The 27,450-nt window shown below is 52.4% G+C and overlaps 5 protein-coding genes across 8 annotated transcripts; 2 read left to right on the top strand and 3 right to left on the bottom strand.

Annotated features, from left to right (window-relative positions):
* Positions 1-2,271: 2,271 nt before the first annotated feature.
* On the top strand, positions 2,272-5,807 carry TSPAN31 (tetraspanin 31). The gene is made up of 6 exons (XM_061204417.1): positions 2,272-2,475; positions 3,026-3,193; positions 3,464-3,544; positions 3,872-4,003; positions 4,323-4,436; positions 4,537-5,807. Exons 1-6 carry the CDS (start codon positions 2,413-2,415, stop codon positions 4,609-4,611), a joined length of 633 nt encoding a protein of 210 aa, XP_061060400.1. The 5' UTR covers positions 2,272-2,412; the 3' UTR covers positions 4,612-5,807.
* Positions 5,253-8,193, bottom strand: CDK4 (cyclin dependent kinase 4). Of its 3 annotated transcripts, none has more exons than XM_061204415.1 (8): positions 8,014-8,193; positions 7,333-7,627; positions 7,034-7,169; positions 6,749-6,916; positions 6,475-6,584; positions 6,164-6,214; positions 5,888-6,023; positions 5,253-5,654 (listed from the first exon to the last, which is right to left on the bottom strand). In XM_061204415.1, exons 2-8 carry the CDS (start codon positions 7,548-7,550, stop codon positions 5,562-5,564), a joined length of 912 nt encoding a protein of 303 aa, XP_061060398.1. In that variant the 5' UTR covers positions 7,551-7,627; positions 8,014-8,193; the 3' UTR covers positions 5,253-5,561. The 3 variants fall into 3 exon arrangements, with proteins under 3 accessions (XP_061060398.1, XP_061060399.1, XP_061060396.1); XM_061204416.1 differs by having other exon boundaries at positions 7,333-7,587; XM_061204413.1 differs by having other exon boundaries at positions 7,333-7,569; positions 8,014-8,192.
* Positions 8,194-11,210: 3,017 nt separating this feature from the next.
* On the top strand, positions 11,211-14,793 carry MARCHF9 (membrane associated ring-CH-type finger 9). Its single transcript, XM_061204548.1, has 4 exons — positions 11,211-11,640; positions 12,712-12,867; positions 13,494-13,686; positions 13,938-14,793. Exons 1-4 carry the CDS (start codon positions 11,284-11,286, stop codon positions 14,270-14,272), a joined length of 1,041 nt encoding a protein of 346 aa, XP_061060531.1. The 5' UTR covers positions 11,211-11,283; the 3' UTR covers positions 14,273-14,793.
* Positions 14,794-18,092: 3,299 nt separating this feature from the next.
* LOC133100809 (25-hydroxyvitamin D-1 alpha hydroxylase, mitochondrial) lies at positions 18,093-23,564 on the bottom strand. Its single transcript, XM_061205279.1, has 9 exons — positions 22,446-23,564; positions 21,635-21,825; positions 20,930-21,132; positions 20,648-20,848; positions 20,392-20,564; positions 20,012-20,184; positions 19,728-19,806; positions 19,254-19,451; positions 18,093-18,925 (listed from the first exon to the last, which is right to left on the bottom strand). The coding sequence occupies exons 1-9, from the start codon at positions 22,638-22,640 to the stop codon at positions 18,812-18,814; spliced, it is 1,527 nt and encodes a 508-aa protein (XP_061061262.1). The 5' UTR covers positions 22,641-23,564; the 3' UTR covers positions 18,093-18,811.
* A 229-nt stretch (positions 23,565-23,793) lies between these two features.
* On the bottom strand, positions 23,794-27,440 carry METTL1 (methyltransferase 1, tRNA methylguanosine). 2 transcript variants are annotated; one of them, XM_061205281.1, is made up of 6 exons: positions 27,215-27,440; positions 26,068-26,231; positions 24,947-25,131; positions 24,741-24,854; positions 24,482-24,583; positions 23,794-24,329 (listed from the first exon to the last, which is right to left on the bottom strand). In XM_061205281.1, exons 1-6 carry the CDS (start codon positions 27,328-27,330, stop codon positions 24,210-24,212), a joined length of 801 nt encoding a protein of 266 aa, XP_061061264.1. In that variant the 5' UTR covers positions 27,331-27,440; the 3' UTR covers positions 23,794-24,209. The 2 variants fall into 2 exon arrangements, with proteins under 2 accessions (XP_061061264.1, XP_061061263.1); XM_061205280.1 differs by lacking the exon at positions 24,482-24,583 and having other exon boundaries at positions 27,215-27,424.
* Between the last annotated feature and the right edge of the window lie 10 nt (positions 27,441-27,450).

Raw genomic sequence — 27,450 nt, 5'->3', positions numbered from 1 at the left:
CTAGTGAGTTTCAAACCCGCAGCCTGGGTCAGCACTACCTCCTACACCACCCACCCCCTCTAGCGTTGGCCTATCAGCTCTGCCAGCCAGTCCCTGCTACGATTCCCCAGCCAGGTGGATGGAGAGACCTTAACAAGCATCCCAGGGCCTCCTGTGGGAGGTGGCTAATTAAGATGGGTGTTGGTGCTGGGAGAATGTGGCACACCAGGTCCCAGGCGCAATCCCAAACTCTTGATGACCTACAGGTTTGTGTTCAGTCTCAAACTCTCACAGGAATCCATACACACCCGGTCTGGCACCCTTCATGCCCTGCATTCCAGCTCACAGTTGTACTCCCCACCTACTCCGCACATCCGAAGAGTTCACATACTTACATCTTGCAGTGTACATCTTGCAGACCTTAGTCGGCTATCCCACTGCAACCACCTCCTGCTTTAAAGGGCCAAGTTGGTACAGGGAGAACAGGTTATGGAGGACAGTAACCTATAACCAGACAAAACCACCAGGCTCCATGTTCAATTAGTTTCATAATAATTAACTCATCTATAACACTTAATAGTTTACAACACACTTTCACACATATAGACTTCATGACAGGCCCAAGGGGTAGGATTTTTATCCCTATTCTACAGAAAAGGAAACTGAAGCTCAGAGAGGCCAGTAAGAGGTGACACAAGGATACCGATCTAGGTCTTCTGATTATAGTTCTGATACCCTTTTCACTACACCACCCAACTAAGATGCTTGCCAACCAGTTCCCCTTATCCCTAATACCACTGTCTTGCCCTTGATTTAGGACCTGAAAGAGAAGAGGCTGGATGAGGAATTGAAGGACAGAATGAAGATGCAGGGGTGGGTGAGGGGGGAAATAGTGGATAGTTTGATGTAATCATTTTGTTTCAGGACTCAAACCTTTCTGGCCCTGACAAATGCCTCTTCTCCTGCTTATCTAACTGATACTAATTTGTGAAGGATAGGGCATTTTAATATATTAATGTGTAGTTGGAGATAAGAATTAGGGTTAGGATTACCCACGGGAAACTGTAAAATAGCCTGAACAATAATAACTAACAGTGAGTGTTTACTATGTGCCAGGTACAGTTCTAAGCATTCTATATACATATATTAACTCATTCAATTTTCACAACAACCCAAGAGGTAGGTGTTTTGTTATTTATCCCCATTTTACAGATGAGGAAACAGGCACGGGCCAAAGTTTAAGTAACTGGCCAAGGTTACACAGCTAGTAAGTGGCAAAGTTGGAACCCATGCAGTCTGACTCTAGCGGTAAGATGATGCCACTTAACGCAGTCATAGAATCTAAGTACGCACAAATGTAAATCATTCTGTGGGTTTGAAGGGAGGTTTTTCATTTGTGTTCCTACTATGACTGCCTCTTTCTCTTGGGGGAAAGAGGAACTATGCCCTTTCCCATCCCCACGAAGAAGGCCGTGTGTCAAAGCACTTATTTAATAATAAACAAATATTGATCAACCACTATGGCCGCGCCTAGTGAAAATGTGAAGACTCCTCCTTCCCCTCATATTTATGCATATTCCAGACCCCTCCCTTTGTCATTTTTTTTTTTTTTTACGCGCCCAGGCTCAGGCATGTACTCTGGACTCCAGCACACTCATGTCTGTACCTGTGGCTTTGTCACATATAGGAATACGCCGGCCCGAGGCTGCTGTTTTTCATATTGAATTTCTAGCATGTTCACACCCCGTTAGGAGGGGATATGGAACAGACTATGTGTACCAGTGGACGCACTTGCAAACATGTGAGTATTTGCTAGGTGTCGCTGTGCCCAACCCGGGGCCTCTGTAGCAGGGGTAAATAGCTCAGTATTTTGCTTCTCTGGGTGTTCCAGAGTGTGACGCAATAGCAGCGAACGAGGGCGTCATCATGAGGTCACTGCAGGACAAGGGGAAAGGGGCGGGAGGGCGCTCCCTTGAGGGGAGGAGCCCTTTCACCCGGCCCTCGAAGCGGCACCTTCTCTCTCTTCACCGGAGTTCCTCTAGAGCCTCCTCCCTCGGATAAGACCTCTTCCAGCTGCCACCACAGAAAGCTCTGTTTTCAATCTGGGGTTTTCAAGTTTAGGCTCTGGTCACTATGAGAATCTCTGGAAGCCCTGCCCCCAGTTTTAAGTTTCATCCAATAAAGAACCTAAAGGAGGGGCCGGCAGGCGGTTCAGTGACGCAATGCAGATTGATTGGCATTCAGGCCATCGACGTCCTGGATTAGCCCCGAGTTTCGCCAATCCAAAGGCAGGGGTGGGACGGTGCAGGCGCAGAGGATTGGGTTTGGCTGGACTCGATTTAAAGAGACAGAAGCTGTCGGGGTCCAAGAAGACGGTACCCAAGACCCTCCCCCCAAGTCCTTGGGCCCACTTGGGTCCCCAAAGCTGGGGAGATGGTTTGCGGAGGCTTTGCCTGCTCCAAGAATGCGCTGTGCGCGCTCAACGTAGTCTACATGGTGAGGTTTTGGAGGTGGGGGAAGCTTCAGGGCGGAAAAGCGAGCAGGGAGAATCTCCAGGGTACTTCCGATGGGGAGAGGGGTGTACTAGGGATTCCGGGAAGATTCCCGGGAACTTCCGGCGAAGAGGGAATTCCTCGGGACTTCCGTGGGATGAGGGGAGACTTCCGGTGATCAGAGGGTTTGTCTGGGGGTGGGGGTAATGAACTGAATGCTGTGGGCATAAAGGCCCAGCCCTCCCTCTTGTCAACTTAAGTTTCTCCCCAATAGAAGTGATGGATGAAGCTAAATGTTCCATTTTATATTCATAGACTCTACTATCCCTGCCACCTCCCACCCCTATCCCAGCCATTCTGACCTCTGATGGGAGGAACACCCAGGGATGCTCCTGGTCCTGATAGTAGCACCTCCTCTCCCTCATTCACACAAAACTCAGTTCTCCTTTTTTGTCCAACCCCCGGGCCCCGCCCCCCCACCTCCCCCCGCCATGGCCTTTGGCTGTGGTGCACACTAGAATTCTTTGAGATGTATCCTGCTCTGTTTCCCATAGCTGGTAGGCTTGTTGCTCATTGGAGTGGCTGCTTGGGCTAAGGGCCTGGGTCTGGTGTCCAGCATCCACATCATCGGAGGAGTCATTGCTGTGGGAGTCTTCCTTCTTCTCATCGCGGTGGCTGGCCTGGTGGGTGCTGTCAACCACCACCAAGTACTGCTGTTCTTTGTATCCTGACCTGAAGTGATGGGGGCACTGGGGCTCCTGGGAGGGCCAAGTCAGCTAGGAAGTTAGTGACAAGGGGAGGAGACCTCAGGGATCTTGGGGATATGTCTCCTTGCCCTCCCTTATACCATACTCTATGAAACAGAAGCTGATGATTTTATTGTTTTCAACTGACATAATTTTATAAGTTCTATGACTAGATCAGATGGTTCTTATAGGTGGAACATAAAAGAGTCTAGGACTTTTTTTTTTTTCCATAACTCTTCCTCTCAGTACATGATCATCCTTGGTTTGGTCTTCGTTTTCCAGTTTGGAATCTCTTGCTCATGTCTGGCTATTAACCTAAGCAAACAGGTAAGAGGGTGCCCTTTCAAGTACTTGATTTTTTTCCCCCTCTAACCTCTAACTCACTCCTTACTCTCAGTCTGGCCCCAAAGGTCATTCTTAGGTCCACTACTTCCAGAATCTTGAGCCATTTGCTTCCTCTGGGATGTCTGGCTAATCGTCCATGAGGATGATCCAGAGGAAGTGGATAGTTATCATTGTGTCTGCACCTTTGCTTCTGAAGGATGTTAACTCCCTTCACTCGAACAGGGAAACGGAGGCACTTGAACTGGGATCAGGATGTACGGGATTCTTAAGGTTAGCAGCAAATAATTTCCTTCTGCCTATACCCTCCAGACAGATGTCATCAATGCTTCTTGGTGGGTCATGAGCAACAAGACCCGGGATGAACTGGAAAGAAGTTTTGATTGCTGTGGCTTGTTCAACCTCACAACCCTGTACCAACAAGATTATGCTTTCTGCACTGCAGTGAGTTGGTGTGGGAAAGGGTGCAGGGTGCCGGGGCGGGAATGGACGGACACTGGGTAAGGCCAATGCCCAAATTGGCAGATTTGAGTTTGAATGTGATTGCCTCTCTCTAGTAGCTCACTTGTATTGGGGCTGTGTGCTGGTGGGAGTGGCGGGGTGGATACAGAGACTAGAGAATTAGCCAAGTGAGATTCCAGTCTGTAGGGTACTGATCAGGAACTGGAAGATAATTTCTAGGGTCATTCACCATAGATATTAGGATAGAGCACTGCAGCAATTCTGCATCCTCCAAACACACATATGTGTGTTTTATCCTCAGATCTGCAAGAGCCGGAGCCCCACATGCCAGATGTGTGGAGAAAAGTTTCTTAAGCATTCAGATGAAGCCCTGAAAATCCTGGGGGGTGTTGGACTCTTCTTTAGCTTTACAGAGGTAACATTCTCTAGTTCCCTTATGTCCTTTCTCTACATCTCTAAGTCTTAGCCCCAGAGATTCAGAATTGGTGCTTATCTCTTTCCCTTTGCTTCTACAGATCCTTGGTGTTTGGCTAGCAATGAGATTTCGGAATCAGAAGGATCCTCGAGCCAACCCCAGTGCCTTTCTATGAGACTTTGGATCCTTCTGACTTCTCTCCTGCTGTCTGCTCTCCCTAAGCTTTTTCTTCCTCCCTTAGGGAAAACCTGGGGTCTATAGCCCTTTTTGTTTGAGAAAAAGGAAAGGCCCTTTGCCATGCTCCCTAAAGATGACTGAATAGCTAGGCTTTATGCCTTGACATGTTTTGTTGGGAGCAAGATTATAAGGAATAAAGAAAAACCTTCCTTCCTCTCTCCCTAAGTGGATATGGGAAGCTCCTGGCAGTGCATGAAATGGGATGGGCGTTGGAGTCATTCCTGGCTGTTTCCCCTCTTCTCCCTTCCACATACTAGACCATCTCAACACATCTTTGCTCCAAGAGTAAATCAGGGACAGATCCAGAGAGAAAACCAAGAACTCTTGTAATAAGCAGGACTCGGTTTGGGGAAGTTCAGTGAATACAAAAATAAAAACCATTCAAACTCCATAATCAAAGAAGCAACGCAAGTGCCTTTTCTTCTCTTTAGTTAGTTGAGGGGCTCCACTGACTATGTAGGCCCTGTGACCTAAGGAGAATGTGCAGGGAAGTTCCATCTTCCAAATGGTTTTTTCAAATCCCCAAACGGCAAAGCCAACCAGAGAAAGAAACATTAAAGAAAAAAAAAAAAGACCAGATTTCTTTGTTTTGTCTGTATAAAAAAGGATCCCAATATCAAGGTATAGGGAAGGGGAAGAACAAGGGACATACCCCTTGGTGTAAGGACACAGAGGGGGCAAGAGAAGGATGAGCCTCAAAAGGAGGGGTGGGAGGGGAATGTCATTAAGGCAGCAAAATATTCTCTGTAAAAAGTTGGGAGTCATCTCCATAGCCTCAGAGATGAAGGCAGAGATCACCTTCTTAGTGGGGGGCTCTCCACTCCAATGTTCAAAGGAAGGGAAATGTTGGCTTCTCTTCTCTTGGTTCTGTTGCAACCATTCCATGGCTCACTCTGGGTTACCTTCTGCCTTATGTAGATAAGAGTGCTGCAGGGCTCGGAAGGCAGAGATTCGCTTGTGTGGGTTAAAAGTCAGCATCTCCTGAGAAGGGAGGCAAAGGTCAGAAAACCATGAAAGAAGACTTCTGCTCACCCCCAACAATACCTGGGATGGGCTATTTTCTATATCCCTCTTTGTGGACAGCCATTCAAAGCAGCAATAAAAACTAGCCCATCCACCAACAAGTCTCAGTAACCACAATGTGTTTGGGTCCCTTTTATCCTGCTCCATTTTCCACCCCAATCTCACCCCATGCCCACGCCCAAGCCCAGTACCAGCAGCAGCTGTGCTCCAGACTCTTCCATCTCAGGTACCACCGACTGCACGGGGCGGGGCCCTCTGGGGGAAAAGGCTCCTCGGGGTAGAGACACATCTCGGGGCCAGTCATCCTCTGGAGGCAGTCCGATCAGGCTATGGGGAACAGGAGAATTCTGGTCAGGAGGGCCCTTCTCCAGCCCCCATCTCTAGGAGCAGAGCCAGTTGCCATTCAGGGCTCAGCAGAAAGAGAAGGACTCAGAATGGAAAACTCTTCCCCTCTGCAGGTCACTTACTCAAAGATTTTGCCTAACTGGTCAGCTTCAGAGTTTCCACAGAAGAGAGGCCTAAGGTGAAAAGAGACATTCATTTAGGTAGCAGTCATTTTCAAAGATATGGTAGTAGAATGACTACTACTTAGTGGCTCAAAACACAGGGTATGGAGATGAAGGGCTACGAAATTCCTAATTCCACGACATTTCAGAGCTGCTGGTTACGGACAAGGTGGCCAGTAGAATTCGAGTGGAAGAGTAGGCAGGGTATGGATGTGGTTTATGAATATGAGATTTGGGAAATTCAAGATGTTCAGGATACTTGGGCCGCATACTTTCGACGAAACATCTCTGCGAAGATACAGCCAACGCTCCACATGTCCACAGGTGTTGCATATGTAGACTGCAAAAGAACTTCTGGAGCACGGTACCAGAGTGTAACAACCTAACGGGAATAAGAAGAGTGGATGAGGGCCCTACGAATTACCCTGAAGCACAACTGCTTCACTAAAATCAAGGATGTGAAAAACACATGCCTTCTCAACTGCTATGGGCAATCACTCTCCTCCCCCAGCCAGAACCCATTTTGGCTACCATCATTCTACTGACCACAGGTGTAAGTGCCATCTGGTAGCTGTAGATTCTGGCCAGGCCAAAGTCAGCCAGCTTGACTGTCCCACCACTTGTCACCAGAATGTTCTCTGGCTTCAGGTCTCGATGAACGATGCAGTTGGCATGAAGGAAATCTAGGCCTCTTAGAAACTGGCGCATCAGATCCTGGTTTGGAAGGGGGAGGTACAGAGAAACTGGGAACTAGGCACCATACCTGAAATCACAACAGATGCTACTACAAAGGTCCCAATCTACCTCTCAGTGTCTGCCCACCTTACTCACCTTGATGGTCTCCACTGGCAAGCCTGGCGGGGGTGCCTTGTCCAGATATGTCCTTAGGTCTTGGTCCACATGCTCAAACACCAGGGTCACTTTGGTCTCCCGGTCAGTTCGGGCTGTGGCACAGACGTCCATCAGCCTGGCCGGAACAAATGGTAACTCACTGAGCAATCATCTTTGACCCAACATGGCCTCCTCTATTCCCTCAGGGTCCCCACTTCTCTCCTGACCACCACTCCACACCTATAGGTTAGGTTGTCTTTTCCCTTTTACTACCCACTCCCAACCCTCCATCTTCTCACCGCACAACATTGGGATGCTCAAAAGCCTCCAGCCGCCGCAGTAAAGCCACCTCACGAACTGTGCTGATGGGCAGGCCCCCTCCAGCACCTCCTCCATTGGGGACTCTTACGCTCTTGAGGGCCACAAAGTGGCCACTGTGGGGATCACGGGCCTTATACACCGTCCCATAGGCACCAACACCAATCTCAGCCACTGGCTCATATCGAGGGGTAGCCATTCTCAGACCAGAGGAGACCCTACAATCACAGAGACTCCTACCACCGAAATTCCTTCCACAGTTCGGATGGTATGAGCCTGCAGCAACAAAGTGACTCCCACAGAAGACATCACAAAGACAACACCAACAGCATCCCGTCCCTTTCCCAAACTTCCATGATGCCGACTCCCAGGTAACACAATGACCCTAACCCCAACCCCTCCAGCCGCGTGAGCTCCTAGAATAAAAAAATGCATTTTCCTTTGGGGCGATCGAACCCCGCACAAGGGAAATGCCACACGACACACTCCCTACATCGAAGACCCTACACCCAGTCCCTGAAATTGCACCTTCCTACGGCCACAAAGGAACATATCACACCCTGCCCCACTTCCCGCCCTCGAGCGACCCTTCCATAACCAACCCGCGTAGGAAGCCGTGGAGGGCGAGTATGGTCCCCATTCCTGGAAAGGGCTACACTTACCTCACCCCGTGTCTGGAGCTGCGGGGGCGGCCCGTTATCGGGGCCCCGGAGCCGGTTCCTGCGGCGCCATACACTCGAGCTCGGCCCGGGACAGCTGGACGCTACGGGCCCGACCATAGACACAGGCCGCAGGCTAGAGCGGCCCCCTTTACCCCCACCCTCACCATGTGACCAGCTGCCAAAGAGGCGCGCGGAAATCGAGGGGGCGGGGCGAACGCCGGACGTTCGGAGCACGTGACCATACTACTCAGGCGCAGAGGGGCAGCCGGGAGCGGCTTTGAACGGGAAGGGGGCGGGGAGGGGAAAGGGGCGGAGGGGCGATGGCAACCACGTGATCTGTTGCTATCACACGTGACCGCTTGACATTGCTTGGAGAAGCAGAGGTGTGGTTACGCAGCAGGGCACGTGACTGGCTGCCGTAACTCCGGCTCGGGGGTGGGGCGGGAGAAGAGAGAGGGTGGAGTCCAATGCGATGCCATGGCAACCTGGGCCGCCCAGGATTCCCAACACTGGGCTGGAAGCCGAGCCTGAGTGCATCTCCAGTCTCACTACCCGTCTCTCACTCTCTCTGCTTGCGGGGAGGTGGGTCGGGGGACGGGAGGTGGTGCTGTCGTCTTTCTGCTCCACCGCTATCGGAAAAACATATTCTCATTTGTGTCTTTGTTTCACTCATTCAACAAATTTTTACTGAGTGCTTGCTTCCTGTATTTATGTGGGGGTTTTGTTTGTGTCCTTTAAACTAGTGATAAGGCTATCTGTGAAGATATAGCCACGTATTTTCTATGTGGTCATATAAAATAGGGAGTAGACAGTACCCATATGAGGGCAAAACTAGGATTAAAGGACTGATGGAAGGCAGATTAATACAGTAATCCAACAGGATGAGTGGCAAGGTAATGCCCTTCCCTCTTCCCAACTTTCACCTCTTCCTGGGAGTGTTAAGGCAGAGACCAGATACCTTCTGGCAGAGAAGTTATTGATGAGCCGGAAACAGGAATACTTGACCTTTAAGGTTCTTTTCTGCAGTAAAATGCTATGACATATGTGTGTATTGTATATATATGCGTATGATACTATATACAGCACATATAGATGGGTAGATATAGGAGTGAGCATGTGCAAGGAAGTTACCACCACGCTGCATGAAAATGACTGTGCCCTTCTGCAAAACCTTGTGACTCCTTATATGGGGTCATTGTGTTTCCCTTTTTTCCCCTATTGCAAGCTTTCTTAGCCCTTGCCCCTCCTCAGAACAGACTTTTCCCAAATAGCCTCTGTTCACAGACATCTAGGTAGACAACAGGCAAGTTTCTCTGACTTCCCTTGTCTTACTGGCTCCAACTTCTTTATCTCCCAACCCTTTGGGGGAATGGGAATAAGGGAAGGAAGGAATCAGTGTCTCATTTATGATAAACTGTCTAAAATCTGAAACCATTCTATTACTCTATTTGCTCTCCTTGTGCCCTAACTTCTATTCTCCTTAACCATCCGCCTGAGGATGTAAGAGTTCAGGCTTGAGATTAATATAAACCATGCTCCAGGGCAAAATGGAAGACATGTCAGTATAGATTCCCCCTCTTCGCATTCTGCTCGTTGTAGTTCTGGGCCTTTGCTGGCAAAGGCAACTGGGACACTAGTAAGAAAAATCTCAAGGTCCTAACTGGCTAAGGGGCTTGTGAGGAGTATGTTTCCTTGGCTATTTTGCTAGGATTCGTTGGTCTGTAAAACTTCTGGAAGGCTAAGTGTCTCTGAGTGTGTCAAACTTCCATCCTACACCAGCAGGGTCCACTTTAGCCTCACCCTCCACTCACTGTTTTTAAAATAGAAGTCATCCTCTATGTTGACTTGGGTTCCAGCCCCTTTTTCTGATTCATTCATCCACCATCCAAAATATTTGAATGCTTCATAAAAGTATTACTCTCCTTAATCACTTTCTATTGAGGATCCTTAGTTTGACAGTCTGTCCCTGATTACATACCCTCCCTTCTCCTGTTGATTACTCTTTTACTAATTAGTTTTTTCCATTGTGTTTGACCCAGTGAGCTCCCCTGGAATTCCTTTTCTCTAAGCACTGAAAAGGAGAGGAGAGGGAGGATGTAAGTGTAAGGCAGAAATAATGTGATGAGGGGGTACAACTGGTTCTCAGGGTCAAGACCCCCATAAAAGCAAAGAGCTAAGCACGTGCGTGTGTTACGTATTGTTCACTTCAGTTGCAGTGGTGGTGGGTCAGCAGAATACCAGGAAAGACACTCATCCCTTTAGCACTCCAGTCTCCCTTGCTCACTCACCTCCCTCACACATTACAATTACACACTTCTGTTTCTCATACAATCCAATTCGATCCCTTACACACTCATCTCTTTTCCATAGTCACACACCGTGCACACTTTTCAGTCTTTTGTGTAAAAATGTTTATTGCTTGAGTCCATCTCTTGCTCACTCACCTCGGACAGTTGCATAGCTTGCTTTCTTTGCACACTCCCATTTTGCACAAGCCTCTCCCTCCCTGGTGCACCTGCGTCTTTGACCACTCACCTTCCATCCTCACCCGCTCACCCCCCCAACACACACACCCCCATTCACACACCTATTCTACCCGTGCGCACACCCCCTTTCCTTGGCCACTCCCCTCCCTCCACCCTCCCCCGGGCTCGCACACTCGCCCCCGCCTCTGGGGACACCTGCTTGTGCCGGGCGGGGCGGGGATGCGCAGCCGCGGCCACTTCTCCTCCTCTCCCCTTCCCCGCCCCGCCCCTCCCTCCATCCCTCACCGGCTCCCCGGCTCCCGCCCCGCCCGCCCGCCCGCCGCTCCGGGGGGGTCTCCGCCGCCGCCGCCGCCGCCGGAAGGAGCCGCCATTTGCCACCGCCGAGCGCACGGGCCGAGCCGGAGCCGCGAGCCGGAGCGGGGCTGGGGCCAGGAGGACGGCGATGGGGGGCGGCCCCGCCGCAGGAGGACCGGGGCGCGTAACCCCGGGAGCCCGGCCCGCCCCGGACCCGGACCCGCGGGGCGCGACACCCTGAGCCCCCCTCCCCGCCCACTGCCCCGGCCATGGCTGCCAGCCCCGCCGCCCCCGGGCCGCCAGCCCTCTCGGCCCTGCAAGCCCCGCAACCCCGGCTGTGGCAGCAGTGAACGGCTCTCGCAGGCCCCGAAGACCCCAGCCGGGCTCGGCTCTCCAGCGCGCGCCCCCTTCCCGGCCTTGTCCTCTCCCTTCCCCCAGCCGCCCGAGAGCCCCCCTTGCACGCCGCCCCCCGCCCCCCGGCGCCCGGACGATGCTCAAGTCTCGGCTCCGCATGTTCCTGAACGAGCTGAAGCTGCTGGTGCTGACGGGCGGGGGGCGGCCCCGGGCCGAGCCGCAGCCCCGGGGGGGCGGGGGAGGCGGCTGCGGCTGGGCGCCCTTCGCCGGCTGCTCGACCCGGGACGGCGACGGAGACGAAGAGGAGTACTACGGGTCCCAGCCGAGGGCCCGGGGCCTGGCCGGCGACAAGGAGCCGCGGGCCGGACCCCCGCCGCCGCCCGCGCCGCCGCCGCCGCCCCCGGGCGCGCTGGACGCCCTGTCGCTCAGCAGCAGCCTGGACAGCGGGCTCCGAACCCCCCAGTGCCGAATCTGCTTCCAGGGCCCGGAGCAGGTAAGGCCCGGGCATCCGGCGGGGCGGGGAGGGGTGGGGCGCGCACCTGGGGCGCCTGGGGAGACCGGGAACAGGGGGCGGGGCCTGAGGAAGCTGGGCGGGACCCAGCGCCCGGGGTGGAAGTGGAGTGAGGTTGGGGGGCTTGGCTGGAGACTCCGGGAGCGCAGATTTGGCGTGGAGGGGGATCAGGGGTCCCCAGGAAGGGGTGGGGCTTTCTCCTGGGAGGGCTCAAAATCTCTCTGTCCCCTTAACCGAGACACCCTTTCTCGCCCACTTCTCTCACCCCAGGGTCTCTGTAGGCCGAGAGGGCCTATCCTCTGGGAGGTAGGCAGAGAGGAGGATGCTTCTTGAAGGGAGGGGCCCAGCCGGTGCCCTTGCCTTCCTCAGTAGTTCTCTACGTGGGGCACTTTTCTTCACTTCCCATTCCACAACTTTCCTTCTCATTCCAAAGAATATCCTCTGTTTAAATGTTATGGACAAAGTTGTCCCGGGATAGTATGGGGGCGGGGTGTCTCTATGTCGTGAGAAATTGCTCTTTGATTAAAGGGGAACACCCTCCACTCACACTCTTAGGATTTCCCCCTTTTTGATACGTGGAAACTGAGGACTGTAACCTATCCCAGTCTGCACCACATCTGTGAAATACTTTACAGTGATGGGGAGTGGGTTAGGAAGGCATGGCTCAGAAGCTCTGACCCTCCCTTCCTGTCTCTCCAGATCCAAAGTGGCAGCCTTCCATTTGGGAACCCTTAAAGAGCACCCTCCTCAAACTCTGGAAACAGAGAAGACCCAATATTCACCGGCCAGCCCTCCCCCGGCCCCCCAGTCCCTTTCCATGGCTCTTCTATTGGGCCAGGGAAGTTTACCTTGAGCTCTAATTTTTTTCTTTTAGGCTGCAGCCTTAGCTTCTTGCCCTGTTTTGGGTGAAAAGCCTGATTTATTTTTTTATTTTTTATTTTTTTTAAGATGGGAGACTGACTGACCTGGAGAGGAGGTTTTCCTCTCCTGTAGTGGAGAGGACTGGGGTCGGGTGGCGATAGCTGACAGGAACCCTCCTCACTCTTCCTCCAGGGGGAGCTCCTGAGCCCCTGCCGCTGCGACGGCTCCGTGCGCTGCACGCACCAGCCCTGCCTCATCCGCTGGATCAGCGAGCGGGGCTCCTGGAGCTGTGAGCTCTGCTACTTCAAGTACCAGGTCCTGGCGATCAGCACCAAGAATCCCTTGCAGGTGAGGTGCAAGGGGAGAACTCTGAGACTGGGGCAAGGGCCTTTCAGCAATTAGAATCAGGGACCCTCCAGGGAGCCTATTTAAGCATTTACTCTTGCTTTCAAAGTCACCCTCCCTACCATTGCCATAATTTAGTGTCTGTCCGTAAATCCTCCCTTCCTTCATTTACTCACAAAGACATTTATTGGGCACCACCTGTGTTCCAGGCCCTGGGACAACAAAAGAGGAAAAGATGGTAGTGCTGCTGCTACTGCTGGTAGCAAACATGTAGAGTTTTCTATGTGTCAAGTTCTTGGTGTGTATTAACTCTTTTAATCTTCATAATAATCCTAATAGTTATGTTACTCAGCCAGTAAGTAATGGACTAAGGATTTGGAATTCAAACCTAGATGGTCTGGCTTCAGAGCATCTGCCTGATTCATGCCTTTCTAAAATAAGACAGAAAATGGTCTCAAACAATGTGAGAGATGCCACATTCTAGATGTGATCAAGGCACAGAGAAGCAGATTGTTAATCCTGCCTGAAGGGTTTCAGGAAGGCTCCTGGTGCATCCTCCTATTCAGGGCCACCCTAATCTGGTCCTCTGTCTCTTTCTGTGACTTTTTGGAGCCTTTTCTCCCACACAGTGGCAGGCCATCTCCCTGACGGTCATTGAGAAGGTCCAGATTGCAGCCATAGTTCTGGGCTCACTCTTCCTTGTCGCCAGCATCTCCTGGCTCATCTGGTCCTCACTCAGCCCTTCAGCCAAGTGGCAACGGCAAGATCTGCTCTTTCAGATCTGCTACGGCATGTACGGCTTCATGGATGTCGTCTGCATAGGTGAGGATACCTCTCTCTCTCTCACCTGCTCAGCATCTTCCTCCAACTCACACACTTAATTTTCCCTGCCCATTCCCTCAGATTCATGGCCACATTTTCTACCATTGGGGGCCTTTAGGGCTATCTCCCTTCCCTGCTTCTCCAGGCCCTTTGCAAACCCTATCTCCTCCCCCTGGAGAAATGCTTGCTTAAGTACCTCTGGCCTAGGTCTGGGCAGCAGTTCACCCTGGATTTCTTATCCTCTTGCTCAGGCCTCATCGTCCATGAAGGCTCCTCTGTCTACCGTATCTTCAAGCGCTGGCAGGCAGTAAACCAGCAGTGGAAGGTCCTGAATTACGACAAGACCAAGGACATAGGAGGAGATGCAGGGGGAGGGACGACAGGGAAGCCGGGCCCCAGGACCTCACGGACGGGCCCCCCCACTGGGGCCACCAGCCACCCCCTGGCCGCCCAGCGCATGCGGACGCTCTTGCCTCAGCGCTGTGGTTACACAATCCTGCATCTACTTGGACAGCTGCGGCCACCAGATCCCCGTTCCAGTTCCCATTCTGGCCGCGAGGTTGTCATGAGGGTCACCACAGTCTGAACTAAACTCCAGGAGTGGGGATCTTGAATCAGTGCATCAGCCAGAGATAAGCTGTCATGGCTGCTGGAGGTACCACCTGGACAAGGTGTTTGGGGCACACTGCCCCACCACTGAGGATCTCTGTGGGCAGCCTCAAGCTGGAGACATTGTCTGGCCTCTACTGCCCACTGGGTAGAGATGCCTGGATGACATTCCAGCCCCCACTGACAGCTCCTCACACTCATCTTGCGGCAGCCAGTGGGCAGGTGGGGAGAGCATCTTTTCTTCCCTAGAGAACCGTCCTTACCTCAGCTCCTAGGGCCTCCAGCCCCCCAGCTCCACTATGGTGACTTGGTGAAGGGGGACCAATGCCAGAAGAAAGGGGCTGTAGACCCCCCCAATCCCCACCCCATGGCCACAGGGCAGCTGGCAATAAGACTAGTATACATTGACCTCCCATTCCCTGCATGAGGGTGGGGGTACTTCCCCCTGCTCCTCCCCCCATTGCATGGGGGGAGGGCATAAAGAATCATTTATATGCACGTGGAGACTCCTTTATCATCTGGGGCTTTTCTGGAGGGTTGGGAGGTGTGGGCAGGTTTCTCTGCAGAGGCTGCAAATCCCAAATGCAGCAGTGGATTCTGAGTTGGAGGTGTAACTCCCACTTGGTGGTGAATAATTCACATTGGCTGCTAGGTGGCAGTGCTCAGAAGTATCTAAGGGGTGGACCTGACACCTGCGTGTTGTGTGATTTAGAAAAAAAATCTCTCCACGTGGTTTTCCTGTCTACCTCATAGGGTTGGATTGAGGATAAATGAGGGATAGGTTGAATGCCATTGCAAAGAAAATCAGTGATGGCATAAAAAGATCTTTAGACTAGTTGATGGTCCATTTATTTCAAACAATAGCTGGTTAACAAATTCCAAAATGTTTTTCATCTGGAGTTGCACAGAGCCTTGGAAATTTGTGTTAAGTGTTATAATAGATATGGAAAATATGAGGGGAAATAGACACCGCACATGTGAAGGATAGTGGTTATTTGCAAGAATGAGAGCTCCTCCAGCTCCCTAAACATTGGGGAATGGGGAAGGCTGGAGCAATCCTTCTAGTTCTGGGGATCTTGTGGGTTCTATTAATCCCTACCAGGTAATGTGCTCACCCAGAGAAGTGGTATGAAGTGAATTTGGACTCGTTTGGAGTGAGACAGACAGAATTTCTCAGAGTTATGAGTCTCCAACCCCAGTTTAAGCTACTGCTATGGCAATTCAGGGTCACAGGTCTGATCCTGCTGTGCCCCAGCTAGTGATATTAACTGGAAGATCTTGTGCTTGGAGCCAGCAGCATAGAGGGTTGTTGTTTATAGAGAAGAGGTTTGGGAAGGACTGGTTAAATGTCAGCCTAAAGCCTGGTCCCTTTCTCTTGAGGCCTTGGGGCTGTGTATTATATGAATGATGTTGTCTTTTACGTGAACTATTCATCAGCAATTAAAATAATTACTTCGTAACATTGCTTAAGTCAGATCCAGAGGCCTTTCCTATTATTGGTCCTTCTCTCAGGGAAGATTCTGCTCTGCCTTCTCCCTGGAAATGTTTTGGGTACAGTGCTTCTCTATTAAAGATCACATATCCTTGCCCAGGAAATGGTCTTCCCCATCCCTCTCCAAAGGGGGTCTTGGTCGCTGTCCGCGGTGCTGGCACCCAGACTCGCCTGGGAATATAGGAACCAAAGCTGTACTTGGGTTTGAGTTACCTGGAAGTGTTGAAGTGCATCACCTCCAACCTTGGAGGGGATCAAAGTGGAGAGAGGACTGAGGCTGAGCCTCCCATTTTTCCAGTGGGAAATCGTTTCCCAGAGAGATAACCTTCCACATTCCCCACCTGGGGAGACAGAAGGGCCAGACTTCACTGATTTGCCTTTCACAGAATAGCTGGTGGAGACCAAAAGGGAGACTGTAAATCCAAGTGACTCTTAGTTCTTATCCTGGCAGACAGGGCTTAGGTAGCTATGACACAGATGAGGCTTGTGCCAAGCCTGGGCTGTCCCCCACAATGGCCACACATGGAGGCTCAGACATACCCAAGAGCACAGGCACGCTTACACACAAACACACCGCCTCTGTTTCCACCCTGCGTCCTAAAACGAGGCCCGGTGAGACAGTATGTTCCCCTCCCCTTCAGGACCATTGGAGGTCTTGGTATGGAAGTTGGGACCAGCGATCTGTAGGGTCCTCTTTCCTTCCCTTATTCCACCTTTAAGAGATTCTTGTCCAGGAGAGGGGTCATAAGAACTGCTGCCCTCCTCAAGTGAGCTGTCCTATTTTCCCATGAGGAGTGTGGGTGTGCAAAATCTTCCCCAGTGATTCCAGAGGAAAGGGTCTGAGAGGAAGCTGGGCGTTACTTCCCCTCCAAGCTCAAAACTGCTAAAAATCAGGTCACTTAGGTTCAAGTTGAGCTTAGTGATAGGGAATGGGGGTGGAGACTGAGAACCCAGTAGAGAAGGAGCTGAGAGGAGGGGCAATAAGAGCACACAAACCTTGGTCTCTGCACAGGACCTTGGGTATACACTGCCCCTCTGTAGGTCTTACATAGATAGCTCCCAGAAGGCCAGTGGCTGACGGAGTTTCTGCAGTCAGGGAGCCATGTCTAGGGCAGGGGCTGAGGTGGTGAGAGGAGGGGGAAGTGTGAAGTGAAATCTCTGTCTCCATCTGCTAATTGGAATGGAGGGGAGCAGGAGGAAGGGGAACAAGTCCTGACATGGGGAGGGTAAGCTAGGCTACAGAAGGAGCTGCAGGGAATGTGCTGAGAGATGTATTTGGATGGAAGATAAGCTATATACATTACAAGGGGAGCACGGAGCCCAGGCACTGGGGGGCCAGAGAATGCTGACTCAGGGAAACAGGGGCTCCTGCTGCCCACCCCTCTTCTCCTGCCTTGGTGCCCTAGGGCTTCTGGCCACCTCCACACTTGGCTTTCATCCTGTCTGTCTGACTTCACTTCTCTGTCTGTATCCCTGTCTTTCTCTGAAGGAAATTGCCTTGGAGCACCTTCTCCAGACAGGACAGAGTGTCCACGCTAGGGTGTCCTTTGGTCCTGGCACTCCAGGTTCCAAAAGCACTCTTCTACCAAAGGGTCAGCCATCTCTGGCCATCTCGGCAAGTCCCTATCCACCCTTTTAACAGCCTAGCCCTTGAAGCTACTTTTCACCACCACCCCCTTAATCTCTTACAGGGAGCCAGACTTGGCTGTTCCCACTACAGATAGAAATGTGTCTGGCAAAACTGACCAAACATAAAGAATAATTTAATAATTAGTTCTCTTTATGTACCTGTGATAGTCCCCCAAATTTTTATAAAATCTTGTCCTCAATGATCTTCTCTATATTTTGGAGATAATTAAATGTAGAATCACAAGTGAATAGTAAGTTCTGTGGTTTGTCTTTAAGATTAAGTTAAGAAAATAAAAAATTAAAGAAAATTGCTAAATTACTTAGACCACAGTTCTGTAATTTAAATCACTGCCTCAATCTGTGATGGCCGTAATTATTAAAAGTATCTTCATTAATTAAAAAAAAAGAAAAAAGAAAAGAAATGTGTCTGGGTTTGTGATGCAAACCATTCTCCCAGGTGTCTAGACCTCCCACCTAGGTCCTGTTATGGGGTCACTCCCAGGACCTGAGAAACCAAAGTGGAGGGTTTGTGTGATGGTCTTGCCTCCAGGTCTTATAGGAAGTGAGAGTGGAAAATAAGTCAGTCAAAAGTCAAGGATGGAACATTCAAAAATTTTTTTAATTTAAAAACTGAATATTTAAAAACTTCAATATATAAAAGGAAGGGTTGGGCAGGGACAGGTCCAAAGATATCTCTGCCTGTGACCTAAATGGTGGGACAAGCCAAACCTAATAGTGACCAGAGAGCCAAGGAGAGTTTTTTAAAAATCATACACCAGGTGAGGATAGACTCACCTTCCTAGGGGCAAAATGAGGAAGGAGCAGGGTAGACAGAGCCTGGTAAGCTGCTTATCCCTTCTACCACATTGTCCAAATACAATCTGAGAATCGATATGGTGTCACCCAGTCAGGGATAGGCCCTGGCAGGGTGTATAAAGACAGAATAAGACCTCATCCTTCCTCTCAAAGAGCTCACATGCAAGGAGAGACGATCAACCAGGTGAAGACCAGATGCACAGTTACTTAGCTCATGCCATGATAAGTGCTTAGCCAGCAGCAAGAGTGAATACTGTGAAGCCCCAAAAGGTCAGTGGTCGAATTCTTCCTCAGGCCATCCAGCATTATTAGTTAAAATCAGAGTTGGCCCTTGAAGGATGCATATGATTTGACCAGAAGGGCTAAGCAGGCAAATGGACCATGGTTTTCTCAGGGCTTGCTGGGTCAGGCCAAGTGCATATTTCACACCTCGATCAGGGCTGCTTCAAGCACTTTGCTATGGTCTTTGTAACCCGTTTGGTCAGATAGGCCACAGGGGAATACACATATCTTGGTCTTATGCCTGATAAACCCCTATGATGAGAGAAACGGTGATGGTGACAGTGTGCTTCCACAGGACTATCTGTCCACAAACTGTAGGTTGATGCTTCTCTCAGGTACCAGGACAGTCCGGGTCATGGGTCTGACTGGGGCAGCACCTGGCTCAGGCTGCACCTCAAAGTGGATCAAGATCTGGAAAGGGAGGAGGAAGGCTATCACTATGGGAGGGGTCTACAACGGTGGGCTTGATTGGTAATGGGCATTATTAATGTTAGGATGGTCAGTGTTGGAATGGCACCTGTGTCGGGTAGGGGATGTCTTAATTAATGACGGTAAGAGATTATGGTAGGGAAAAAGATAGTCCAAATACCCTCGCTCACCCTCCAGGCCTATGATGGGATTGACATATTTCAGAGGATTAGGTCTCCCAAGTCTTATGTATTTTCCTATGCCTATCAGGAGAAGAGCTCATGGCTTTAGAGCTCCGGTCTGGGGAAGGTAGAAGATCTAGATCACTCACCTGGGCCAAAGCCATTTGCAGCTCAAGCTCTGCCAGGCGTCTCCCCATGCAGCTGCGCTTGCCAAAGCCAAAGGGGAGAGATGCAAATGGGTGGGGGGCTGGACCATCCCCTAGCCAGCGAGCTGGACGAAAAGAATTTGGCTCTGGGAACTGGGCGGGATCCCTTGAAGTGGCATAGTGACACAGAGTGACCAGCGTCTGGTGAGGGAGGCACACAAACTTGTCAATTTGGGCCCAGGAACACCAGGAGGGAAGTAGAGAACAGGATCTACGGACTGGGATGAAGGCAGGCTCTGGTTGGTTGTGATGTGGAAGTTTTCTGGGGCTACTTTTCTCTACTGCCCCATTATATCCTAGAGGGGCATTGAGGCCAAGGAGAGGGTTTGAAGGGCTTATTGGGAGTATCTGAGAACAGGAACAGTCCCAAGGTAGTGAGGGATGGCTTAGGAAAAGGGGCCCATAGGCTCTACTCACATTTTTGGGGATAATATAGTCACCCACACAAATGTCTTTGTCTGGGACACGGGAATTTCCAGGTACCACAGGGTACAGTCTGGATTGCAGGGCACAAAAGGGAGACAACAAGATGAAGCTGGGGGCTGTAGCCTCCCTCTCATGCCCCCCCCAACTTCCAAACCCATTCTTGGCCAGGCGTAAAGTACCATTTTCCTCGGATCTCTCTCCCTGCTCCCGTCCGCTAGCTGCTTCCCCAGCCCTTCCCCAGCATTTTCTCTAGCTCTCCTCTTCTGCCCCCTCACCTTAGCACTTCCCTGATCACAGCCTTCAGCAGGGGCACCTGCGACAGAGCAGTGGCTGAGGGGTGGGCACTGGAGCCGGGGCCCAAGGCAGCTGTGATCTCAGAACGGAGTGCCGTCTGGACTTCGGGGTGCCGAGAGAGTTCATACAGAGCCCAGGAGAGCGTGTTGGACACCTGAGGGGACAGGTGAGAGCGTCAGAGGGGTTGAGAGTGGGGACCCAGCATAAGGGGCAGAATATGAGGCAGTCTGGAACCCAGGAGGTGCTAAGCCAAACTGGCCTAGAGGACCATAATGGATCCCCTTCAGCAGGAAAATGGCCCCTGAGATTGAGGAGGTTAAGCTGCGGAAGTGGGACTCCCAGCATGGAGGGAGAACCTCACCGTGTCCACTCCAGCCAGTAGCAGCTCTGTCACATTCCCTAGGATGGACGGGGCAGGCAACTCTTCCCGGAACAGGAAGTAGGTCAGGTGCGCCCCAAATCCCGTGTCCTCCTCAGACTTTCCCTGGCTCCTCATGGCTACCTCGGCCTCTCGCCGCTCCACGTGCTGCTGGGCTGCGGGCACAGGGGACAGGGACGCCTCACTACCGCTGAACACCTCTATGCTCCCCCACTCCTACTTCATTTCTGTGCCTTACCAAATGCAAACATCTGGTCCCAGTCTCGGCAGAGGCGGCCCCAGGGTCCGGGCACGAGGCGGTGCAGCCAACTGGGCATCGCCATGGTCAACAGTGTGGACACAAACACCGATCTCACCGCGCGGATGAAGGTCTCTGTGTCTGGTGGCACTTCGGCCTCCAGGCAGCCGAGGCGGGAACCCAGCAGCACCGCAGCGATGCCTGGCCGGGAGGGGGCGCTGTCAGGGCACCGGGAGACCCGGACCAGGTGCCTCCTACACTTGCCCCTGTCTAGGGACTCACCTTCTAGTCCAAACTTGTAAAACTCTCCTGCCACGTCTCGAACCAGGGCGGGCGGCCCAGCGCCCAGTCCCCGCTGGCGCCGCAGTCGCCGCACAAGGTCACCGACCACGTTGTGCAGGGTCCCGGCATAGCGGGCGGCCGCTTGAGGCCGGAGGAGGAGCGGGGCCAGGAGGCTGCGGAGCCTCTGCCATTCTTCGCCTTCCCTGCGTGGGTGTGGAGAAGGGGCGCATCAGGGCAGACGGTGGTGTGTAGAGGCGGCCCGACGGGGCTGGTTGCGCTGGAGAAGGAGTGTGTTGGGCTGGGGTGGCCAGGAGAGGGATTGCGTCTGTTCCCTTGGGGGTACAGAAACCTGCCCCTGCCTGCACCCGCTTTCCATCCCCCCTCCTCGTTACTCATTTCCTGCCCCGGAGGGGCCTGGGTTCCTGGGTAAGCTGAGTCACAGAATCTTACTTTACATCTAGATCCTGGTGCCTCAGCCCCTTCCGTGAGTTCCCAGGATTCTGGCTTCAAAAGAAAAAGAGCGGAAAGGGAGGCGAGAGACGGGCTCTACCTGAGCTTGGGCGAAACAGACTCGGGTGGAAACCTCGATTTGCCAGAAGGTTGGGGGAAACGACCGACCCCCCTCCACATCCCCAGACTGCCTCCAGACCGGCCACAAAAGAGGAACGCAGCTGGGCGTCGGGGCTTTGGGGCCAGAGGACTCACGCGGTGAGCAGTCCGCAAGCCCGCTGGCAGCGGCGACGGTGCTCCGCCCAGGGTGAGAAGCTGCAGCGTTCGGGCCGGGGTCCCTCCTGTCGTAGCAGCTGCTCAATGAGTGTAGGGGTCGCCACGTACACAGTGCGCACCGTCCCGAAGCTGGCCAACCACACCGGCCCAAAGCACGTGGCGCCCTGCACCTGGGAGAACAGGAGCAGCGGACACTGGAGACCCGGGCCGGCAACTGCCACCTCGGCTCGTGCCAACGCCAAGGGCGTTGTTTGGGGTTTGAAAGAGGGAGCTTCTGCTCCCAAGCAGTGTAAGGCTCGGATGCTGCAAACCCCTCCTCCTCTTTCCCTCACTTCCCATCCCTAGGAAGTTTGAGTGTGATTGGCAAAGCGGGGGGCGGGCGGGCGGGGAGGGGGGACTTGGTGCAAAGCTGACATTCAGGATCTCTCTTTGGTCACCTGGGCGGAGAAACCCCTAAAGGTTCCTCACGTGGACTGTCCATCTCAGGACGAGCCTCCACTGAATGTACAGGAGCGCACTAACTTTAAGCCAAACGTGCCTCCCGCGCACTTGTCCTGGATCTACCGAGTCTCCAGAATTCTGCACGGCGAGAAGGCGCTTTCTGAACGCACTCCTCTGCTGGGTGTTGGGACAGACTCCGCCCCTGGCGAACCACCGACCCCAGTCCCAACTTGTCTTTTCCATAATTCATGGGCATCTGTTCTCACTGGCCCTCCCTCCTACGTTCTGCACTAGGGTGTTGTTAAAGCCAACCTCCCCAGCTTTCAGTCCCGAGAACGGTGCCCTCTACCTGAAGCTCGTGTAGCCGTGACAGTCCCCCCTTGCAGAAGAGTTCAGCAAGGAAGCCGGGCGTGGAGGGGCCTGGGATGTCCGCCAAGCCCCGGGGCGCTGAGTCCGAGCCTCTGGAGCCCAGTGAGGCGCCCAGCTCAGGAGGGCAGCGGACGCGATGGAACACTCTGGAAGCGAGCTTGAGGGTCTGGGTCATGGTCTGGTTGGGGAACCCGCGAAAGCGTGCTTCTCCGGAGCATCTTGCCCCAGCCCCTATTTAACTCTTGGGCGCGATAGTGGCAACGCCCCCTCTTCAAGCTCCTCAGCCAATCCCCTCTCCAGAGTGGTCTGTGCTGGGGATTAGCACCCAGGAAGAGTAGGCGGGGCCGGAGCTGCCACAGAGGCTCCCTTGGATCTCATGTTGCAATGACCCTCTTGGGAGGGGAGGCTTCTCCTTCTGGGCTGGTGCCCTAGTCCAGCAGCCTAAAGATCTCTTCCTCGGAAAGGCTATTTGGTGAGGCTTAGGTGACCAAGATACAGACTGGGTCCCTGGTATTCCCATCACTTCCTCAGGGAGCTAGGCCCACTGGGGCCCATCCTCAGGAATTCCCCATCCTCCAGCTCCTCCGGGAAGGGAAGCAGGGAAGAGGCACAGCTGTAGCTGTCCTCAGATTCCAGGCTCATCGGGATGCACCTTTTTGGTATGTGAGCACAATTTTCCTGCATTACTACATCTCCCCCTCCCCCTGTACCTGACACTGGGCAGATAGCAGGTGGGTTAATGGGTTAAGATGGTTCCAGGAGCCTTCATCTTTATTCCTTGGGAAGGGGGGTTGGTCTTTTCCGTCAACAAGCCCTGTTCTTCCAGCCATGGTAATTTGGGGCTTGAGGAGCAGAAATGAAGGAACTTCTTGCAAATTATAAAAGTTGAGAGATTTATCTGGGCTCCTGGACAGAGCAAGGGCTAAGCGAGTGCTCTGAATCTCCAGCTGACTCAGTCCCCTTTGTGGGGCTTTCTAGTCAGCAGCCCCTTTCCACTTTTAGCCTCAGAATCCTCCCCAGTTCACCTCTCTGCTCCTCACTCCCACGCCCCCGGCCCTGGCACACTCTGTGTCAGCAAGTCAGCTCTGAAGTTCTGGAATCAAAGCAAAGGTCAACATGAAGAAGGAGAGGGTCTCCACCACCACACCCTCCCAGGATCTCCAGAGACAGCAACAATAAACGGAACACAGATTCCCCAGGTCAAGTCTTAGGCAGGGAGAGGACAGGAGTGATACACACTCTAGCCTTTCCTGAGAAACAGCAGCATGGGATGTGCACACATACACGTTACCCCCTGAACTGCAAAGTAAACACGAGTGGGCAGGTGATTTGAGCTTAGCAGGCAGTTTAGATGGACAGTGGAGAACTGCGTTCTTCACTCCAGCTGAGAAGGAGAAATCCCAGGAGAAGGGACTGCTAAGGGAGAGCAAGACTCCATTCCCTTCCAAAGATTCCTTCTGGTCCAAGGTCTTCTGACCTTCCCAGTCAGCTGCTTTTGCTTTCTGCTGCCACTGGAAGGGTAAGAAGGTGAGAGGAGTCAGGGGTGGTCATGAACTCCAGGGTTCTGCCCTGGGCAGTTCCTCAACTTCTTTGAGAGACTGTTGCCGCTCAGCCCTAGCAGGCTCAGGTGGGAAGGTCCAAGGGCCCAGTCTTCTTTCCAGTCCCTGGAAGATGGGGTCCAACTAAGGCAAAGTCAGCAAAGGCAAAGTCAGTGATCAGGAAGGGCAGGATTGGGGGTCACTGCCTAGAGGGTGGGATCCTGTATTCTTCGGAAGATGGCTGGGAAATTCTTTCCTCCATTGCGTAGAACTTTCTTTCCCTCCTCGGTCGAGGTGCCCAGATGTCCCACAATGGGATCTTCACTCTGGGAGAAGGAAGGGTTCAGTAAGTCCTTGCCCTGGTCCCAAGACACCCATCCCATCCTCCTGGCATTAAGCTAGATTCAAAGAATACAGAACCACTCTGGAAAGGACCTTTCCAGAAATCTTTGCAATTTCCCTTAGGCCCCCTACTTACCAGCTCCTCCAGAGGCACACGCTCAAACAGGGGGTGCCCTTCAAAATGGGTGCACATCCAGTCATGTAGCTCCAGCACATCAGTTATGGTATATACCAGCCCCTGCACAGGCAAAGTCACCCTAGATAGGGGGCTGCATGCAACTGAGCAGCAGGATCACGGGGGTGGTGGTGAGTCCTAAATGCACCCCCACTGAATTCTTAGTGGAAGGTCCCTTATTAGGCCCCTGACCCCATCCTCCCTCCCACTCTCGACTCACCCCAAGTCTCAGCACGTAGGCATATTCTGCCAGCAGTGTGGGACTGATGATTCGCCACTTGTGCTTTGTCCGCTTGAAATGTGGGTCAGGGAAGAGGAAGAACATCTTTGTCAGCTGTGAGACAGACGTGCACCAACAGGGTTGTGAGAGCCTGGCCTCCATGCCCCACCTGCTTACCAGCCTAACCCATGGGTGCCCCTCCCCACCTGGCCCTTGCGGAAGAAGTTAGGAAGGTGTTTCATGGCATTGCTACGGAGACAGGCGATGTTCTGGAAACCACCTCCAGGAGCCGCTCGTAGGGCCCGAATCCGGTCTTGCACATAATCTGAGACTTTCACCCGGATCTCCAGACCCAGAATCAGCGTGTCTGGGAACAGCGGTGACAGTTCCACTGGACACAGAAATAGGAATGGAATCATCAACCTCATACTTGCAGGATATACAAAGGAGTCAACACAGGAAAGGAAGCCTCAATCTGCAATTACCAAAATCAGTAATGACAAGTGTGGCAAGAGAGCTACCTGTATGGATGGCTCTGTGCTGGAGGAGTGGGCTGGGGGAGACCCAAAAAAAGTCACCAGGACTGGAAGTGGGAGGGCCTGGGAATACATGTATCTTTGCATGTGCTTTAAAGTCTTCACAGTGTTTTCACGCATTGTCTCATTTAATCCTCATTACATTCTGTGGTGCATTGCAAAGATGAGAAAACTGAGGGTCGGAAACGCCCGAAGTCACAGAGCTAAGAAGAGTTAGAATCAGAACTTGAACCATGGTTTTCCGCCACCAAGTACCATGCGCTTCCTCTCTGTCATGCTGTTATTTCTATGGAAGATCTAAAAACAGAGAAGTTGGTCCAGCATGTATGGCTGGGACAATACAGACAACACAAGAGAAATTCGAAAATATGAGCATGGAGAAGGAATGAGTTCTGGTGAGGAAGGGGGGAGGGGGAGGGGTGGTGGTGGAATCCATGAGAAAGACAGTTCAGGATCACTGGCCACAGCAACTAATCTCTGACGCTTGTGCTGACCAGCTCACTGACCCGGCACCTGGCAGGTGAAATGGCTCACGTAGGGACTGGGGCCAGGGGCAGGGCCAGACAAGACAATCCAATTTCTAAGAGGCTTTGAGGTAGCCCCCTCCCTTCTCCAGGGCAAAGGCCACAGACCCAGAGTGGAGGGAAAGTGGAGGTTCTCCACACTGATGTCACAGCACCAATGTCTGGTCCGAAGGGGAAAGGCCAACTATGCCCCCGCCCCAAACCTGCTGAGTTGGCAGAACCTAGGCGTTGCCTCTCCTTGCCCCAGAGAAAGGGCCAGAGTGTTACCTAACAGGCCGCCATAGCCACAGCCTATGTCTGCAAACTCCACTTGGGCTTCGGCTCTCTTTTCTTTCTTATCCTTTGGGTCATCGTGGCTCTGATTTTGAGTCAGTGGAGCAAAGAACTCTGGGTATAGCTCAGACCAATCCATGTCCTCTGGCTTCACAGGGCTATTGGAGAGGAGACGTGAGAAACATGAGAAGGTTGGTCATACCATTGCAGAAGCAGTACTGTGTGTGTGGGTGGATGGGTGAGGGTGGGAGATGGATGAGAGGAGGGTTTCTCAAAAATTCTGTAAGAGCGGGCCCTTTGGCCTCTAGGAAGCACAGTGGAAACCACCCTTAACCCCCCAGTGTGAATCATAGGCCTATCATGAGGCCCATGATTGCTGATCTGCCTGTCTCCATTTCCAGGGTTGATGTGACTCTGGCTGGGCAGCTCTCCTTTCTGGGGCTCAAGTTCCCCTTGTCCCAGAGATTGGCTGCCTAAGGCACAGGGACTTTGCTTTGTTGAAGTTCTTTGCGGGAAGAGGATGGAGTAAGGTGTGGGCAGGATTGTGTATAAGTTTGTCTTCTTTTAAAATTAATTTTTATTGGAGTATAGTTGATTTACAATGTTGTGTTAGTTTCTGCTGTACAGCAAAGTGAATCAGTTATACATATACATATATCCACTCTTTTTTAGATTCTTTCCCCATATAGGTCATTACAGAGTATTGAGTAGAGTTCCCTGTGCTATACAGTAGGTTCTTATTAGTTACCTACTTTACATATATAGTAGTGTATATGTCAATCCTAATCTCCCAACTAATCCCTCCCCCCAAATTTGTCTTTTTTTAAATCCCACAGATGAAACTGAAAGATGGAAACGACATGCGGCCTCCATTACTCTAGTCTCAGTAACAATTTCTTTCTCTTCCCAGACTTGCAACCCTACCCAGCCTTCGGCCAGAACGCCACGCCCCCTCCCAACCCGCCAACTCCGCCCTCTGCCCAATCTCCCCGACCCACCCTCCGCAAACTGACGTCACCCAGCTGATCCTCCCGAGCCTACCCTAAACCCTCCAACCGTCCCAGCACAATCGCTTTTCCGGGCTACTCTGAGAATTCTGCCTCCTCTCCCTCCCCCGCTCGCCCCTGCCCTGCTCACTCACTAGCGCAGCGTATGGTCCGCCATGGGGTTGGAGTGAGCCCGCTGCCGATAGTAGCGCTTCTGAGGCTGAGGGGCCTCGGCTCCTGCTGCGGCGTCCCCAGTCTCCGTTCCCGCCATGATCCCCAGCCCGGGTTTAACCACCGAACCCACGTGGAGACCGAGGCTCAGGGCGCACGAGAATGACGCACGAAGGCACGTAGTGAGCAGAGCCCACCCCTTAAAGCCCCAGGAGTGAAT

This window comes from Eubalaena glacialis, chromosome 11 (assembly GCF_028564815.1).
Source record: "Eubalaena glacialis isolate mEubGla1 chromosome 11, mEubGla1.1.hap2.+ XY, whole genome shotgun sequence".
NCBI lineage: Eukaryota > Metazoa > Chordata > Mammalia > Artiodactyla > Balaenidae > Eubalaena > Eubalaena glacialis.
This window is presented reverse-complemented; position numbering and strand designations above follow the sequence as displayed.